Source organism: Nelumbo nucifera, chromosome 4 (assembly GCF_055504915.1).
Source record: "Nelumbo nucifera cultivar China Antique chromosome 4, China Antique-T2T, whole genome shotgun sequence".
Lineage (NCBI taxonomy): Eukaryota > Viridiplantae > Streptophyta > Magnoliopsida > Proteales > Nelumbonaceae > Nelumbo > Nelumbo nucifera.
Genome location: NC_142652.1, coordinates 21074858 through 21094098, shown reverse-complemented (window position 1 = coordinate 21094098; position 19241 = coordinate 21074858). Strand labels below are relative to the sequence as shown.

The following is a 19241-nucleotide window of genomic DNA, read 5'->3' as shown; positions in this document are numbered from 1 at the left end:
ATGAAAGAAATATTGTCTAAAAATGTTGTCTTAGTGGCTAAAAATGGGTTGTTATTCGGTGCTAGGTGAGATGTGGTCTTGGGTTCAAGTAGCATAATCGCAAACCATTTTATATTGAAGTTGTCAAACGAGGTTTGATATGCTTCCGTATTCCATGGTATGACCCGATACCGATATGATACGCCTTGTACCGTATTGATATTTTAATCCTAACATAAAATATCTCAAAAAATTTTAAAACCGAAGTCATTTTGAAAAAAAAAAAGTGTAAAAACATATTTTGAAAATACTGAAAATTATCCTGACATAGTGGCATAAGTGCGGAAGTCCAAAATTTAACTCTCCAATAGAGGAACTCGAAAATGATCACCCGCATTGTGGACTTGAAGTCAACTCAAATGGTCAAATTCACCCACTTCAAATCTACTAATTCCTTCCTTTAATTTAGTGATTAATTAGAAAAGATAAGTGAAGTTCAAACTTTTTCTTTTTTTATAAATCATCCCGTTTTTGAATTGTTCACCCCAAATCCACCATCCCAAACAAAACTTTGCCGAGACGTCTCTAACTGAACTATCATGATTGTATAGTATATAGATTTTTAGAAGAAGAATTAGCAGCTAACCACTCAATAGTTGTATCCTTCTCATTGTAATACATAAATTAATCTCAATTTTGATTTTGAATGAAAAATGCAGTTTTTAATGTCAAAATATTTGAGTTGCCTTATTGCATTGATTTTAAGGCTTTAAGAATACAACTTTTGGTGTCAGAGCTTACCACCACGTCTCAAGTTTGAATCATGGAAAGGGCTACCTAGAGTAGAATGAAGGCTATTACGGTAAGGGTTATCTAGAAGCAAGATTCAAAGTATCGGCCAATGCGTATCGTGTTGGGATTTTCGGGTCAGACCATGGTTCAGAGAGTAATCAGGACTTAAACCGATCCCACTGAACTGATTTCAAAAAAAATAAATGAAACATATAAAAAAAACACCAATACAGGTTATCATATCAGCCTGTATCGATACTTTGAACCTTACCTAAAATCCTCATAGCGAGAAATACCTTCCACTGGATTGAGAGCTGCCCAGATTGAAGCCACCGAGACACCGGTTACAGAAGTGTGGTGGGATGTTACTGTCTTAAATGTTACAGTGTTTGACTTGACATATTCCATTGGCCTATTGATCGATAACACAAAAAAATCATTCATGTTGTTTTGACCACCAAATCCAATAAGGGTAACCCTTAGCCACCAAACAAGGACCACCCTGAAAGAAAAGGAGGTGATGAAGTAAGGAACCATTGATATTCTATTAGGATCAATAAATAAGAAAGGTTCAAAATATCGCAATGTATTGTTAAGGATTATAAGATATGTTCTGTTTTTTGAATGCATGAAAATGTTAAAAATTAGGATTTTGGTGAAAATGTCGTATTCAACCTGAAACAGTATCAAAACATGCATCATTCCTTTTTAAATCACACAATTTTTACATATAGTCTTTTCAATTTCTGCATAGTAATTTCTCTTCATCTAGCTCTCATGCTGACATCAAACTTGTATGAAAAAGTAGTAATATTCATACACAAAAGAGGACATTTTAGTCTACATATTCTGTTGGAAAACCCGAATCCACTCTTTTCAATGAAAGTGGTTCTTAGAGAGTGGATGCTTTTGTGGAATACCCAGGTTAGTTGTATATTGGTATTTAAAGGGAATTAAGGCTGTGTTTGGTTTGAAGGAAAATGCAGGAAAATGAAAGGAAAGGTAGGAAAATCTATACAAAGTTTCTAAAGGTTTCCTTACCTTTTCCTTCATTTCCCTATTTTTTCCTTCAAACCAAACATAGCCTAAATGTCATCGGCTGATGATATGCTTGGAAAATGGGGATATAGCTGTAAAAGAACTGAGGTAGCTGAATTTGAATTAGCCAAAACTTTACTAATTTCAGTTCATTTGGCTAAATAAACTTGTGCAAAGTTTGGATGGGTTCGGCTTATAAGATATATGATGTGTAACTGATATATTTAACTCAATTAGACAAGTATAAATATCATTATTTTTTTTTTTAATTTCCTTTCTTTAAATATATATTAACTATGGGCCTTAAGATATGGGCTCTAAATTTATCCTTCAGGCTCAATTTAGGAAGAGTAGAAATACAAACATGTACCGTGCAAAAACAAGGTTTAGAAATACAAAATGCATGGTCACTGTTCATATTTGTATTTGTAGTTAAGGGTGTCAATGGATCGGTTTTGGATTGGACCTTTGCCCAGTCTAAAATCAATTTAGACAGATTGGATGGACCAACATGACATATTGGATTGGACCAATCCGGTCCAAAATATTTATTAGATTGGACTGGACCTGGTCCGTCCATAACAAATTTATATTGGATTAAGCCAATATCTGGTCCACTGATATAAGGTAAGAATATGTGTCAATGAACTGAGTTTGGATTGAAACCAATCTAAATCAAAATGAATTTGAACAGATTGGACGGTCCAGACATTGAATTGGACTGGTCCAAAACATTCATTGGATTGGATTGGTCCTGGTCCATTTATAATGGACTCATATTGGACTGGATTGGATTGGACCAAATCCAGTCCAATCGACACCCCTATTTGTATACTCTTCCCAAACTGAGCCCCAATTGTATTAAAGGAATATAAATTCGTTTTGTTTATTGTTTTTTTGTTCTGTAATGCCACTTTGGCCCACATGAAAGTGAGCTGCGAACTCGGAGTTGTCAATATGGACACTGCCTGAGTGCCTGAGCAGGGAAAGCCTGCAAATGGGTTTGATTCTGCACCTCTGCTTTACCAACTTATCAGCATAAATAAAGAGAAGAGGAAGGGACCAATAAACTTTGTAACTGTCACCTACAATGTATAAACATTAAGAGGAAGGAAGGAAAAAAAAAAGGTTCTATAGTACAGCCTTGGCCCCTATGGGGACACTATGCTGTTCAGGACATCTGTAGTTAGCAGGTCTAAAGGACTCTGGGTGGGAGACAATGAAGGGTGTGTAAGAGGCCCACTGGCCATACAAACGAGAGCCTACTGTTTAGATGGGTCAATATGCTGCCTCGACTTGAGAGTGATCGATGCTGATTGGCCATCTCATTGACTGAAGGCGACTCTGGGGCAGTAGAGGACAGTGCTGCATGCATGCAAGGCCCCCAATGGCCTGGCCATACCAGGTTCTCGGCTGGAACATAGACAGGTCCTTCTGAGTTTTGATGTGAAAGATGAGAGAGAGATGAAAAAGAGGAGAAAGCAAACAGGGAGAGAGAAGAAAATAAATGAATTAAGTTTTTGGCATATGGTGGACTAGATGTGAAGCCCAAGGCAAGAATCGGCATTATATGGTAAAGATATCCACATCAAACTCTCTACTCTCTCTACTGATCTATATTACAATGATCAAATGCTTGCAAACCAAACCAAACCAAACCAAAACCCTTCTTTCCATTCTAGGGATGTCATGTCAGTGGGTTGGGCTAAGTGGTAAATCTGCACTTAGCCGACCCTATCGAGTTATGGTTTGATGCTAGGACATTTTGTTAGGGGTCAAAAGCTAATAAATATGGAATACGAATTGGGGGGTCATAAGTGTTAGGGTCCGTTACATGGCACGGGCAGTCCATTAGAACAATTTCTCACCGTCACCGGAAAGCCAATGTATCTTCAACTGCTTCTACTTCATCCTAACGCCTGCTCTAGTAAGAAAAATTCAAAATAAGAGATGCCAATTCCACTCTCATTAGTTATTACTGCTTTTACATGTATCCATGATGGAAGGTGATGTGAGTGACTATCGAACCACTTCAAAGGCTCAAAAGAGAATATGATTAAGCATCAATCAATCCAATAATGATCAAAATTGATCGCTTGGCTCCTTGGGAGTGAGGAGGAAACTTCAGATACTACTAGGCATTGTTTATCCCGTCATTGAAATCACCACCAATGACATTTTATGCCAAAATTACTGATTGTGGGCCCCTTCTGGGGCGACTGTTTAGTGACCATCATGGCTAGGAATATGATGCTCCCGAAAAAGTGCAAATCAGGCTCAAAGCAGACCAGAAGAATGCGAATCCATAGGTTTTAGGAGGAGTATTTTTGAAATTAACCATGACACAGCGACTCTTCCTTGATAAACTGGGGTAATGAAGCCAAAATGTTAACCGAGTTAATAACTTTTACATAGCTCGGGAAAGGGAAAACATCTTATGTGAGAGATCAAACTTCAAAAGACTGGATGCGTTTAGCAATGAATAGAAACAAACTTGAGGTATCTAGTAATACATGCATGGCGTAAGCAAGTCTACTGCAATGCTGATTGAAGAAGCCAGAAGCCAACAATATTTTTTTTCAGTGGGCACAATCTTTATGTACGAACGCGAATATATTCAGCACATGAAACATCCAGTGCTTGCAGTCAAACGTATGGACTAAGCTAACAGTCTGAAATTTTTGTTTCATTGACAGAAGATGCCATGGACATCTCAAAATCAGAATCGAGAATACACTAGGCCAAGAGCATATTTATAGATGCTGAACAACAAAACATCTCTCTACACAATTCAAAAAATGCCAAAAAAATAATAATAATAATAATAATGATGTGTATGAACGCTTGTCAGACTCGTACAGATGAAAATATGTAAACTTTGAAACTCATCAGTGTAATCAATTTATCATGCTCAAAGTGTAAAGGGGAAAAATGCCCTTCATCTACCTATTCATCATCCAGCTAGCTAATGTACTCAAGTTGAGGGAATCTTTGATATCTCCAGTAGTAGCTTGTGCAGGGCTTGAGGCTTTGAGAAAAAAGGTGAGTGATCGGAGCCTTTTAGTCGGAAGACCCGTTCTGGTGGGTTTGAATTTATCATACTCTCCTGTAGAGATGGGGTTATTGCGTTGTCTTCAGGAGTCTCTATGTAAAACCGCCTCACAGAGCCATAGTTCTTGTCAGACAAACCGACCTTCTCTAGAACAGGCGCAAAGGGGATCGGCCTCATTGAAACTGTGGCCAAAGCAACGTCCTGGATTGAAAGATAACAATGAATTAGATGTAAGGTAAACCAAAAAAATAAATTCACACACATATAAGATGAAATTTACTCAAGCAAAGAAAATAACATAATCATATGGCTATTATGCATTTGATTTTTGCCTTGTTCAATATGTCTTATTGGTCCGTCCAATCCGTCCAAATCAAAATCAATTTGGATGGGTCCAACCCAAAACCGGTCCATTGACACTCCTTGGGAAAAACACAATGAAAAGAAAAAAGAGAAAAGTAAAGAAAATTTGCCTTTAATTGGACATTCCAAGCAATTTCGCATTGAACTAATCTGTTCAGCAAATTTGCATATAAACCTATTACCGGTGAAAAACAAAGAAATCGTATCATACTGCACTTTTCGGTCTTCATTCTTCAACTTGGGACCCATTATAGAAATTGTATCAACTTTAACACCTTTTCTAATTGACAATGATTACAAGAACCTACACCTTTCTCTTTTCTTCTTTTTGCAGTGACTTTCACTTTCTTTTTGCATCTAAAGAAGTAACCATGTGCACCATGTGCACCAAAGTGGTGATCAGTACAAGTGTTAATCTTGTGTCTCAGTTGGTCCCAAAAACACCGCAACGTCTGGGCATTCTTTTAAGCCATTTTCTTGTTCTGGAATGAAGAATCAGTCCTTCCAGAACTCAAAGTATAGCAGGCTTTTGGACACTTTTTTTTTTTTCATTTTCCCAACCATACCACACTTTTCTAGCTTTTGTTTAGCATTGATTCAGTACGTTCACCCAAAAAACCACATCTTAAATCCGAACATTCTGACACCACATCAAAACATGCAGAATCCCACACGGGATGTGAGTGTTTCTAAAACATGTGGTTTCAACCACTCCACAGTGGGGCCTAGTGATTTGAAACACATCACACCTATTTAACTCAGTATATAACACAGCCCAAATCTATCAGTTACATGTTCTCTACAACTTGTATGACACTCACCAAAGTTACATCATATGATGCATTTAAAATGCACTTTATAGTTCATATTTTGCCATGGGGCTAGAAGAAATGATCGGTTGCAAGCTGAACGGTCTAGAAGAGCTAGGGGCAGACCAAAAAGGACATAGGTTGAAGTACTAAGAAATGATTTAAGGGCTCATAATTCAACAATGGAAATGGCACTTTATAAAGGAATGGAGAAACAGGATTCATGTAGTCGAGCTGACCCTGTATGGTTGGGAAAGGTTTGGATGATAATGATTTGTCATCTAACCTTTAACACCTCCACGAGTGTGTCCATGTCTGTGCACACATGCATGTACACTGTGTGTGTGTGTGAGTGAGTGAGAGAGAGAGAGAGAGAGAGTTGTTTCTGCAGTAGGGATGCAACTAGGGAGACTCAAAACTCCTCTTCCAACTTAACCCTTGAATATGCTCCCTGGCAATACCCAAGTGTTTGTGAAAGAGTGACATTGATATGAATACCATGCTACAATTGACAGAATATCGGCACAACTATGAATTGTAGCAACACAGTGAACCAACACCATTCAGGGTTGCCTACACTTTTACCCCTATTTTGATAATCAACAATATTGTTCTGGTGTGATGAAAATACTGAAGATGCTATAGCAATTCAAAGCTTACGTGATATCATATGGTTATTAACTCCATACCTTAGATGGACTTTGATTGAATAGCAATTCTCTCAATAAAGCTTTGTCAAGATCAATAGCTGTTGGGGGGCGGTCATTTCCATTTGCATATAGAAATATCTGAGCTGATCGCATTAAATCATTTGAATCTGCCTGTAATAGCTTCGAGAGTTTATCATTATTGAGGGAAAAAAAGGTTGATCACAACAAATAAGAGCTAACAGTGTTGAAAATATTTCAAAGTTAAAGGAAAACAATTAAAAACGATAAGTGGATGAATCGCCAAAGTTACTAGTTCATTAAATTGCATGCATGCCCAAAGATCTTCTCATCACATGCACTAATTTTATGTTGTTAAATTGCCCAAGAAAGGGCTCTATATAATTAATATAAAACTAATTCTATGTCCTCATATGAACTAGCATTTGCATGATCTCAACATTTAAGGGTAGAAGGATATAAGAACCAGGAAGACTTGGAGAACACGGAACATAAAATAATGGAAAATTTGCAGAAACCCCCAAGGATTGTGACAATTTCACTATTGCCCTTGGGTTTCTGGAATGTCACTGATCACCCCTGAAGTCATGATCTCAGCATTACCAGGCCTCCTCGCCATTAGATACCCATCATTTCAGGTGACAAAAGTAACTGGTATACTAAAAACCTTTATATCCCTCATTAAGTCTAACATAAGAAGAAAAGGATGTTTTGAGTTTCTCCAAGCTTGCATTTATGTATGTATGCAAGTTTGGATATGTAGTTTAAAATTACAATAGTAAATGATAGAGATGTTAAAGGTATAATCATAACCAACCATCTGGCAATGTCTGATAGAATCCGCAAGCAAGAATTGTAATGTCAGAAACCTCAAAAATCAACATAGGATATTAAGAGAATCCCTAGATGATATACCAAATAAGGCAGTCTATTCCTGAAAAACCTATTATAAATTGACTTTAGTTTTCAGGTTAAATGTTTCAAGTTGCAAGACATGGTGCCAGAACAGTGATAATCAAAGGTCTCAAGAAGGAACCTAAAGGGGCCATGCTCCAGAGGCGTCAATTTATGACTTCCCTTTCAGGATAGTTCCATGACAACTCTATCATATGAACAGACTAAAAGTAACTTTTAACATCAGGAAAATGCCAGATCTCATCAGATACCCAAGGGTTGATACCTTCCTATTGTGGTGGCTCTCTACCTCACATCAGAAACAGGCAAACAGCAATTAGTCTTTCTACCACGTTATTTCAATTTCATTATACTCAGAGGGCGGTAGATGAGAGAGAGAAAGAGAGAGAGAGATCATCTTTAAAGGTTATCCAACACTGCAACTTTCAACAGATCATGGCTGCATATTTCCAAAAACCAATTACTGCAGTAATGCCTCCATCAAATGTCAGAGATTAAAGAATGTGGGGAAAAACCTGTTTGGAGAACATATCAAGAAAACTTTGTCCATTAGTTAACATGGCTGCAGCAACAAATACAGCCTTTGCAACCTTAAATGGAAACAGCTCCATTGCATATGATATGCATGCACCACCAAAATCGTGCCCTACCAAAATCACCTGCATAAACATTTATAGAAAAATATACTTTCAATTGATTGCAACTTTTAAATCAAGAACAAGTTTACTAAAAATCTCTATTTGTCCTAATATTAAGCAACAAATTCTAGTATAGCTACTGGCTTGCTGTTACTTTAGCAGTAATCAAATAGGATGATCTAGAGCAGAACAATATATTCCGCCACAAATCCAAGATAAACAACGCATACATGATCTGTTTGTTGTGTACATATATTATTACTTGAATGAAACTACCAATTTGACATGTACTATTACTAGTAACTTATCTCATCCTCTTAATCTAAGAGAAGAGGATCAGTGGTATCCTAAAAGCCCATTTGATTAAACAACATCAGTACTTGTTCCCCTTAATAATAAAGAAAAGATTGAACTTAGAAAAGGCACCAGTGCCCAAGAAATCATTTGCTTGTCCTACAGAACAGAATGGGGCATTGAAGGATAAAGCTAGAACACTAAGGAGACAGAATGATATAGCTAGAGCACTATGGACACAGATGATATGTTTCAGAGATCTAGACTTTTGCCATGCAAGCCCCAGGAAATGGGACATAAAGTTTTAACTTTTGATGGTTATTTGATGAGGAAGCTGGGGGCTCTCTGCTATTGGAGTGCTTTAGAAGATTCCAAGGGCAAAAAGTCTTCTCTTCCCTGCTGGCAAGGACCAAACGCATTCACTTGGTCATTGACAAGGCAAAGATTGAACACAATTCAAATCGTGTCATGGGACGGGACAAATATAGTATAATACAAATTCCATCAAGAACCCAGAAACAATCCTTTACATCCTCATGAAGGTCAACATATTACCTTCCAATTCAAACACCTCATTTGATTAGATTCCTATAACTGGAAATACCTAGGTGAATTTTATTATTTTTTTTTTGGAAAAAATGGCTAATCAGGGTAATTTGTTTCACTGATTGGAGTTTGTGCATAATGTTCATTGCACTTTTTCCTTCTTCTTTTGGGGTCATTTGTCACATCTTCCAGAAGAGTTATTTCCTTGTGCATTCTCCCCTTTGCTCTTTATCTTGTTGATATTATCTTTTTATTTCCTGTCAAACAAAGATAGTAAGCATGGAAGACCACTATCCAACTTCCACAGTGAAACCAGTAACTAAAGAAAGATCATGAGGGAGCTTAGTATGAGAACCCCTAACTATGGTTCTGTAGGAGAGGTGGCACTGACAACAACCTCAAGTTATGACTACAAATTCAATAGGAGGAGGATTATAAAAGAGTATACATTCAATTGCTTTATAATCAGCTTAAATCGAGTTTTCATTTGCTTCCTTCTCTAGGATTAGCTGTCATAATTACCAAAGAGTGGCTGTATAAGAAAATCCTATATGAACTAAACATGCATGTATTTACTCAGATGACTGTTTAGAGACATCATAGACAAGAATGAAACAAATGAAAACATATACATATGTATATGAAAATTGCAAGAACTGTACATATTGCATGGTCAACTACATACTAAAAATTTTGGGGGGGATTAAGTGTGCATACGTACAATGCTTCTAAATTAAGAGTATTAATCAAGATTTTTTTCATAAGTATAACCCAAACTCCAGAAAAAAGATTCATGATGAACATGTGAAGAATGATGAGAAGTTATTTGATTAAGCATGGAAACCCGTTCTCATCACAGTTTAAAGTTGTGAATTAATTTTCAATTTAACATCATTCTTTTGCAAAAGAGACTGCTAATGAACTTCAGTTAGGAATTTTCAACAGAAGAAAGAAAGAAACTAACCTTCTCTCCATCTTCAAGCTTTTCAAGAAAACTAGTAAGGGGTTTTACGTATTGGGAAAGACTTGTTATATTGTTTGTATCAAATGAATGTATTCCAGATCCAGTTAAGTCTATAGCATCAATTCTGAATCCACCCTCTTCTAAAAGTGCTATGGTTTTATACCAACACCAAGCGCCAAAACCACCTCCATGAACAAGAACAAAATGCTTGGTCTCTAGATCATCAATCTTTAGATCCTGTAAAACAGCTAAAAGAAACTGTTAGAAATAAAAGAAAATAAACAATGGAAAAAAAAAGATGCTTGAGATATTAACACTTCTTTTGGGTATGGTGGCCATAAGAAACTTGTATTCAATTCTTTATGCAGATTGGAAATATCAAATTGGCACACAATAATAACACATAAATAACAAGTTCCAAATTTTCAAATCCAAAGAGATAAAAAGAAAGTAAAACAACAGGCAGTATCATAGCTAAATGACCAATCAAATAAATACAGTGAATGAAGGATAATAGGTTCAAAATATCACTTTGAAATATGTATCTCTAAGATTGGCCTTCTTAATAATGAGTATTTCAAAAGTTAAGTTGTCAACGACTTTGTACACCATCTCATTTACATCCCCCCCCCCTTTTGTTTAATGAAATTGTTATCTTTCTTCAGAAGATTATGGGAAAGATGCATTCATGGCTAGCTATAAACAAACTTCTTACAAATATAGGATATAATTACTTTTTAGTACATGAAAATCTTTTTGTAAAATAGGGTTTGCTGCAGGGGCAGCTTTTGTATAGTCCCTGTGTACAGATCCTGGTTGTACATGAGTTTATTTACATCTGAATACAATACTTTACCATCAAGACCTCATTGCAACTACCAGGCTGTAAAAACTCTAAATGCAGTGAGATCATGATATCTGAACCCAAGACTAATAACCAGTAGAAGCTTTTTACAATATAAGAGATGCTGAAATGGTAGAAATGCTTAACATACTGGAGTGAATTGAAGGAGAAGACAGACTCTGTTACCAAGATAACAAGTCCGAAGAGGTATAAAATTTCGATACTATTAAACTTTTCACCATTTTTCCATTTCTAGTTAAAACTTGGAAGCGTTAAACATGTTTCAATTTTTACAAGGTATTCCAAGTACAGGAAGAATTATCAAGTAAAAAAAATTACAAATAATGTCATTCTATCCAGCCAAAAACTTAAAATAGGCTCAAAATATACATCCAAAGTGGAGGATAGAACGACTTTCAATAATATCAAGAATTCAGCTAGCACTTTGCAGGCTCTCTGATGGTTCAAGGTAACCCTCAAATGTCAACTTCAGCATAGTTCACCGAAGTTGCAGAAATACTAAATAAAATATTTAACATTGTTTAGACACAATTTTTCCGTAAAAGCTATAATAAAGCAGACAATTCATACAGTCATACTCAGATGACTCCATTATTAGTCTCGTTCCGGGGTCGATTCCCCAGCTATTATTCTCTCTCCCTCTTCATTAGCAAAGTCATGACATCAACGCATAAACAAATTCGGAGACCGAGAGAGAGAGAGAGAGAGAGAGAGAAGGCAGAAGATAAAACAGAGACCACAATTAGAATACAACTAACCAAGGAGCAAAACCAGCTCATAGATAGTCGGAAGTGCTTCATGATCTTATCGGGTTTACATCATCCATGCAATAGAGCTAACTATTAGGTTGCGTGTAAATAAAGCAAATTAAAGTCTTAAATCGTTTAAATTCGATCAAAAAAACAAACAAAACAGCAGAATCGAAAATCCTCGCTTCAATTAAAAGATCACAAATTTTGAAATTTCTGAATTGAATACACCAAGACAATACCTGATTAACGAGTTCATGAGGCTTAAGAAGCGGATCCGTGAGGGAACGAGCCCTAGAACTGGAGCTCCTAGGCAAAGACTGCTTTCTCGAACCCGGAACAGGATATTTCAAAGAAATGGACCGATCAAATGGCAGCGTACCGTTCTGCTGGTGATGCTGAAACAACAAAGCCGCGGCGATAGCTTGCTCTTGAATCAGAGAATCTTCAAGCTTCTCTTTCTTGGAGGATCGAATTCTGGAAAACCGTTTGCTCGAGGCTGTAAGGGGAGGAGGATTGGAGAAACGCTTGGACGCTTTCTTCTTCACTTCCTTGTGAGAGAAACAGGTGAATAGGTTACCCATTTCTTTTGCATGAGAAAGAGAAAAGCAAAAGGTGAACGATATCAGGGCCTTAGCAGTTGCAGAGAACAAAGAATGCAGAGTTGCAGACTAGTAAGTTCAGGTGAAACTTCCCCTGTGTCTTTTTTCTTTTCTTTCGTTCTTTCTTAGGCCGAAAACAAAGCAATTAACGAGGACCCGGACGCAACCCGCAACTCAACTTTATAGACTGCGAATCATGCAGTTTGATGAAAATGACCTTCATCTTATCGATTTATTACCAAAATGACCTTCTCTTGAATCACCTGCGGCTGCGAAAATGAAGTAGAAAAGACAGCTGATTTGGCTAACCAATAAGCGAAAACAGTTCCCACGTGTCATTGTTTGACCCTAACAACTCCCACGTGGATTTTTGTTTCCCTTTTTGTCTTTTTTCGGTGATATATTTATAGATGACGTGGACTGTTGATTAATCACATGTGGTCAATAAGGGCTCCCATGGTGTAGGTGTATGCATGGTTTGATTTTGACCTGTGAGATGTATATTATATTCTTGTTGTCGCACCCTTTCTTTGAACAAACAAACGTATATGACCATAGAAATAGGGTTACACATGGCATTACATGCAACGATGTGAAGATAAAATAATCATGACCGTCCAATGTAGGGTGATTTTTTAGATCATGGTATCTGGCATCTACCCCCCCAAAAAAAACTGTATTTTCAACCCGGTTGGTTGGACCAATGGTCCGTCACAGTCCCATTTTGGTTGGGTCAACCTCTAACTCACTATGTTGCAAAAAATTGTTGATTCGGTCATTAATCTGTTAATCTGAAAGTTGAATTGAATCATTGAGCCGTCTCTTATTTTTGAATTTTTTTTTTATAATAATGACATTTGAGGTTGATTCGTTGATCCAAACAATTGAATTGTTAAGGTTACGTTTGTTTTCGGTACAGATTGATGTAATTAAACAGTCTGATCCGTTTCGTAGGTGCTCTTAATACAGTCTTACATAAAAAAAAAAAAAAAAAAAAATTCCACTCATGATAAAGTTTAATTTCGATAACCGATGTAAATACAATATTAATAAAATTAATATAAATATTTATACCAATAAATCACACTTTTTACATTACAATGATTCACAACTTTAAACCAATCGATATTAAACTCCATTAATATATTTTTACATTTAAAAGATATTTTTCCCTTAAAATAATAATAACTATACATTTTGTTTTACTTTATTCACTTTTAATCGGTACTTAGTAACAACTAAAGTGGTTAAGTGAATGATTCATTGCCTTACTTTTCAAGTCCCGCGTCAGCTACATTACCTTCCATTATTTTAAATGTCACATCTATTAAATTAAATTAGAACCCTTAAATCATTTATTATTATCTCAATGCACGGCTCTTCTGGTCCCCTCAATTTGTAATAAAGCTCCCATGTTCATTTTAATGAATTCATTTTTTCTCCCATTCATCCAACTCAATATATGTATTTATACCACACCTCTTTGGTAGATGATCAAATATTTAAAGATATATGATAAAATATTTCAATCCAAGTTCAATTTCAACTATTAAGGAGTTCACAACAATATTAATAACCCATTCAATTCAGCCAAGTTTTCAACAGACATCCATGCATTCATGAGTACTACTATCTAAACCTACAAATTCAACATATCGATGACCCTTAAATTGATACATATAAATGAGGCGTACCCGGATGAATTGTCCTTTGAATCCTGTTATTATCATCTCCGTATGAAAAAGAGAATTGTATGATTACTTGATATGGTTGATGTGATGTTAAACTATTACATACCATACAACATGCACCTGATACATTAATTGCCATACCATGAACCTTCATGTGATCAAATTAAATGGCCTACATATATGTAGTACTAATATTTCTTGATTTTGTGTCAACTTGTTCTAACCAAACTAATAAAACATATTAATTGGAAGAGGTCTGTGAGTCGGACCGTTCAAACTCGAACTAATTAACCTAGTGTAGCTAAAACAAGCTCTTCTTTAAGGTGGCTTCCACAGGAACCCTTATGGATGCCATATGAGTAAGTCATCATTTTTTGGATAAACAAAAGGGTAATGTTATAATAATGAAAAGAGGATTATCCTTCCAATTATATGTGTATTATAATAATGAGAAGGATTATACTATAATAATGAAAACAAGCTTATTATCAAGTGAAAGAAAATAATAATGAAAGCAAGCTCTATGTGCCATCTGATGTCTTCATCTTTTTTGAGTCTCTAAGCTTGGGGCTGGGGAGATGGAAAGTGAGTGGTTTGGTTATTAGCTGCTTAGGCTGCGTTTGGAAATGATGTAAACAGATTGTAAATCCCGGTTCAGGGTAAATTTGTATTCTGATTCACTTTTGCCTGTGTTTGGTAATATTACATTTTTGTATTGATAAATGATAGATTAATGCATATTTATATTGATAATAAGATGTAAAAGTACATCAATAAAAAAAAAAAAAAGTAAATTTGCATTCAAGCGGATTTTTTATTAAAAAAAAACATACGCTTTATTGAAATTCATGTTTGCATTTATTACAGCTAAAAGTCTGTTTGGTAAGAAGGTAAATTTGTCAATGCAAAACTAACCTAACTTTGAAAGAAGATGAAGCGGATAGCTCTTCAAATGACTGGCTGACAGTTTATTTGGTGACATTAGAAGTCTGTAAGCATACCCATCACTAAGAATGGCAGTATTACAAATGGGTCTAGAGGTGCAACTTAGGTCAAGTTAAGTTGAACTTGTTAAATTTTGAAAACCCAAGCCTGATGTGGATGAAGTTCTTCGGTTTAAACAACCCAGCTTCCGTTTGACTATGATATTTGGAAAAACTTATAACCAATCAACTATTATCACAAAAGTGGTAAATAATAAGTCCAAATCTCCCAAAAACGAAAAGCTCTGAACATATGTGCGGGAGAGTTTTTGTGGAGTTATTACTAATGTGCATATATGGATGTCCGTGCTTATAGAGTTTTTGTATGCTTTAATTTCCAGTATCATGTCTTTCCGGCATCATACATTCAGCCATTAGATGAATTCCATAAAGATATATATATATATATATTTCCGTGCAAATACCAAAACGAAGAAAAGAAGAAGAAAGAGAAAAAAAAAGAAAGGCATGTGGTTGAACTATCAGTTTACTGATACAATAAAAGGTTAGTGTTTTATAAGACAGAACATGTGAATGTATGATCATGGGAGTGATGATATGCACATGATCCTAGTGATCTTATCTTTGAGTAAAGTCACACATTCAGTACTATGATTTCAAACTGTTGCACGCATGCACCTACCTGATCCACACTTTTAATTGAACGTGCCATTGCAAAGCTCTTAGGCTCTTAGCTAGATTCAACATTGTACTTCTTTCACCGTACCTCCCTATGGATTCAGCAGGTTTATGGGCAAATTTGCGGGGGAGATAAACACTTTTGCATCATTCTGTGTTGGAAGGCTTGTTTGGCAAATAGCAAATCCCCCCGTCTCTCAATTAGGTAATGGGCATACACATGTAGACAAATTAAAGGGATTCTGAAATAGAAAATGGATTTGCTCTTCACAAATTATGTTTTTGGTTCTGTTTACGTTTTTTCATTCAATGTTTATACTTCATTTACTTGCAAAATCGAGAAAGGTAACAATTACAATCGTTTATGACAATTAGGCACCACATCAGTATAACAGTGAAAAAATACCTAATCGTTTGAGGAAGTTTTAAAAAATAATTTTCCCAAACAGTAAGTGTGCACAGAAACCAAAGTCTTATTTTTTTATTCTCGATGCATACGGAAGAGCATGAGAGGGAAACTGTTGAAGTGGCACCTATGTGGCAGCGTTTATTGAATAAACGCCCACAGTTCCAAACACCCTGAAAGTTGTGTTTTTCACACCAAACTCACAGCACATTGCAATGGTGCATTGGGAACATATCTCCATAAATAACAACTTACATGTATGAGATGTTTCAGATGTGCAGTTCCAAGTGTAATGAGGTTGGTGTGAGGAATGCTCTGGAAGGAGCAAATCCGGATTCTCTGAATTACTATAGGCTGTGTTTGGTTGCAATGCAAAATCATGGCAGTACAAATGATTTGAGTGTAAATTCTGACCTTTTTTTGTTTCAAATTTTATTTTATTTTGTTTGATTGCTGTACAAATAAAATAAATTAAAACACGAAACAGGATAAAGCAAAATCCAAAACAAAATTAAACAAGAATTTGCATTTTTTTTACATTTCTAATCCCATATATTTGTACTAATGCAAATAAATTTGCACTGCAACCAAACACGGCCAATTATGTTTCTAGCTGTTGGGTGCATAATAAAAGGTTGCCGGATTTGCATTTCCCACGTTTGCACTATGAATTAGTCCTCTATAATCAATGTGTGATTCATTGTTTGCCCTTCCCTGAATAAGCACAGAAAAAAACAATAATCGGAAGAAAACGAATCATTTTCTTAATTTATTTTCCTAGCCTGGATGAAAAATATACAATTGTTGCAAGATATAAATCGAAGGATGAGAAACACTCATACGCAAATGACTTTTGAACAATTAAGGAATGGAATTTGGGCCTCATCCGTTTGTTATGCAAAACATTAATTGGAGGAATGGCACAAACACCGGTGCAAGTCTAGTACTGATTTCACGAACTTACACAGCATACATAAGGCATTGAGCCTTCATGCCCAACCCATTCAAACTTTTATCAAATGCTCGACCCGAGTCCGACCAAGTTGCAATCCTAATCAAGGTTCAAAGTATCGTTATGTATCGACTTATATAGATTGATACGTATTATATCAGGGTCTTCCCGATATACTCCTACAAAGGATATATTGGATTGGGCCATGATTCAGGTTTTAAAATAAATAAATATAAAAAATAGTACCAATACAAGCCAATACACTTCAATCACATATTTCATAGGCCGGGCTCGAGCTTAGCTTTTGTCAAAATTCTAATGGGCCCGGCCCATAAACTGGTCTAATCATATATAAAAACAAATTAAAAATAATAATTTATTATCGTAATGGAATAATACGAGTGCGGTCCTTCCAACCGATGGTGGGTATAGCCACTCGGCATCAGAAGTATGAGCATATTCAGTGGGTCGAGATTGGAATATGCTCGGGGCCTCAAGCTCCTAAGTCCAAATCTTTGGACCCTCTCTATGGGTAATGCATGATAAGGTAACACGATGTATGTTTTTTATCTAATTCTTTTTATTAGAATTTATTGGTAAGGTTCAAAATATTGATACGACTAATACCCCAATAGGGATGTATTAGCCCTGTAGGGGTATAGTTTTTTAGTTTTTTTTTTTAACTTGATTCAGAGGAGTCAGTTTAAGGCTTGTCTACCTTCTGAATTAGGTTAAACCCAAAACACTCCTGTAGGGACGTATCAAGAAGCCTCTGATACAATATATATCGACTGATATGGCCTGATATGTATCGAAATTTTGAACTTTGGTCAAAGGAGCTCTTTAAGCAATGGGAATTAAAATCAGCTGGAATGGAATTTTTATTCCCAAGGGAGAGGAAGTGAATGGTCATTCCACTCTCAATAATGGGACGGGATTCCAATTTCACCCAACCAAACAGTTGAAATCGGGAATGGCCCCTAATTCTGATTCCAGACCTCTATTCCCACAAACCAAACAGGACCTCATTCTTGATTATTCCCTTTTGTCAAACTTTTTATTATACTCCATGGGCCTAAAAATGAAGCCCAACATCAGCCTGAGACAAAATGCTTTCATTCAGAAAAACTGGGTTACACACATCTCCGGTTGAAATAGATAATCACAGCATCCAGGCAATGGAGCAAATACTAGTTATTCACGTACTTGTGCTTTCCCTTTTCACTTTTAAACACAAGTTTGCTATCCAAAATGGACCATTTCAGGATTTTAGAAAATGAATTTATTGCCAATTTCTCCAAACGATTCTCTTCAACATGGGCACATTGCTTTTAACGAAAAAGAAAAAGAAAAGATGGTGACATTACATGTTCAATTGCTAGGAAAACACAAAGTATCCAAGGACTTTCACTAAATCTAAAATCCTTGAGAACTTTCACTCAACTTTCTGCTTCTCTCTTATTTTGTATCAAAACAAACACAGCTTAAAAGTTCTCAACTTTTTGCTTCTCTCTTATTTTGTATCAAACCAAACACAGCTTAAAAGTGAAAGGGTTTTGGTTCATGTGGCATCCGACACCCCATTGCCATTTGCCAAGGCTTCTATGTTCCCATCTATTTCGGTTCAGTTATAGATGTGGCATCCGAGGCCAAAGCCCTCATCGAGAAGGCCCAACGGTGCCTCCCAACATAGGCGATGCACTCTCTTCTACCAAAGCCAAGGTCCTCAGCTCAAACCTCCACCATAGCCTCGAGAGTGGGGGGCAAATGATCTAGGTGCACATGGCCCTGACCAATAACATGCTTGTGCGTGTTTGGCGGCGACGCCCAGAGCGGATCCAATAGGGGCACGCGTGGAACAAAGGTCAGCATGCAATCCAAGACCAATGGTGCAATCGCACACGGCGACCTCGGATGATCACGCCCCTCAGGGCCAGACCACATCCTGACCGTCCGAATCCACCTACCTCCAGGCAGCCTCAAGTATAAATAGGGAGCAAACCCCTCAATGTAAGCATCTAGAATCTTGACCTAAGAACTCTTAACTTCCTTTGTGGCCTTGTCTGAGTGTTCTCACCTCGGGCCTCGGCCACCTTGCGTTGCACATATACTAATTTGACCGTCGGAGTCTCTACCTCAGGTATCAACCCAGGGCCTCTGACGTTCTCTCTCCTTTGCTCCTCGCAGGGCTCGGCCCACCAGCCCTCGGCCACTCCAAGCCTTGGACTACCCAGCCATCCCTCGGCTCGGAAGCAAATTGACAATATTGCCCTCAGCCCATTCTGACCGGCAACAA

The 19241-nt window shown here is 36.7% G+C and overlaps 1 protein-coding gene across 1 annotated transcript; it reads right to left on the bottom strand.

The window, feature by feature from the left end:
• Positions 1–4474: 4474 nt before the first annotated feature.
• LOC104597920 (putative methylesterase 11, chloroplastic) lies at positions 4475–12431 on the bottom strand. The gene is made up of 5 exons (XM_010259710.3): positions 11915–12431; positions 10059–10295; positions 8132–8275; positions 6723–6854; positions 4475–5062 (listed from the first exon to the last, which is right to left on the bottom strand). Exons 1-5 carry the CDS (start codon positions 12254–12256, stop codon positions 4784–4786), a joined length of 1134 nt encoding a protein of 377 aa, XP_010258012.1. The 5' UTR covers positions 12257–12431; the 3' UTR covers positions 4475–4783.
• Between the last annotated feature and the right edge of the window lie 6810 nt (positions 12432–19241).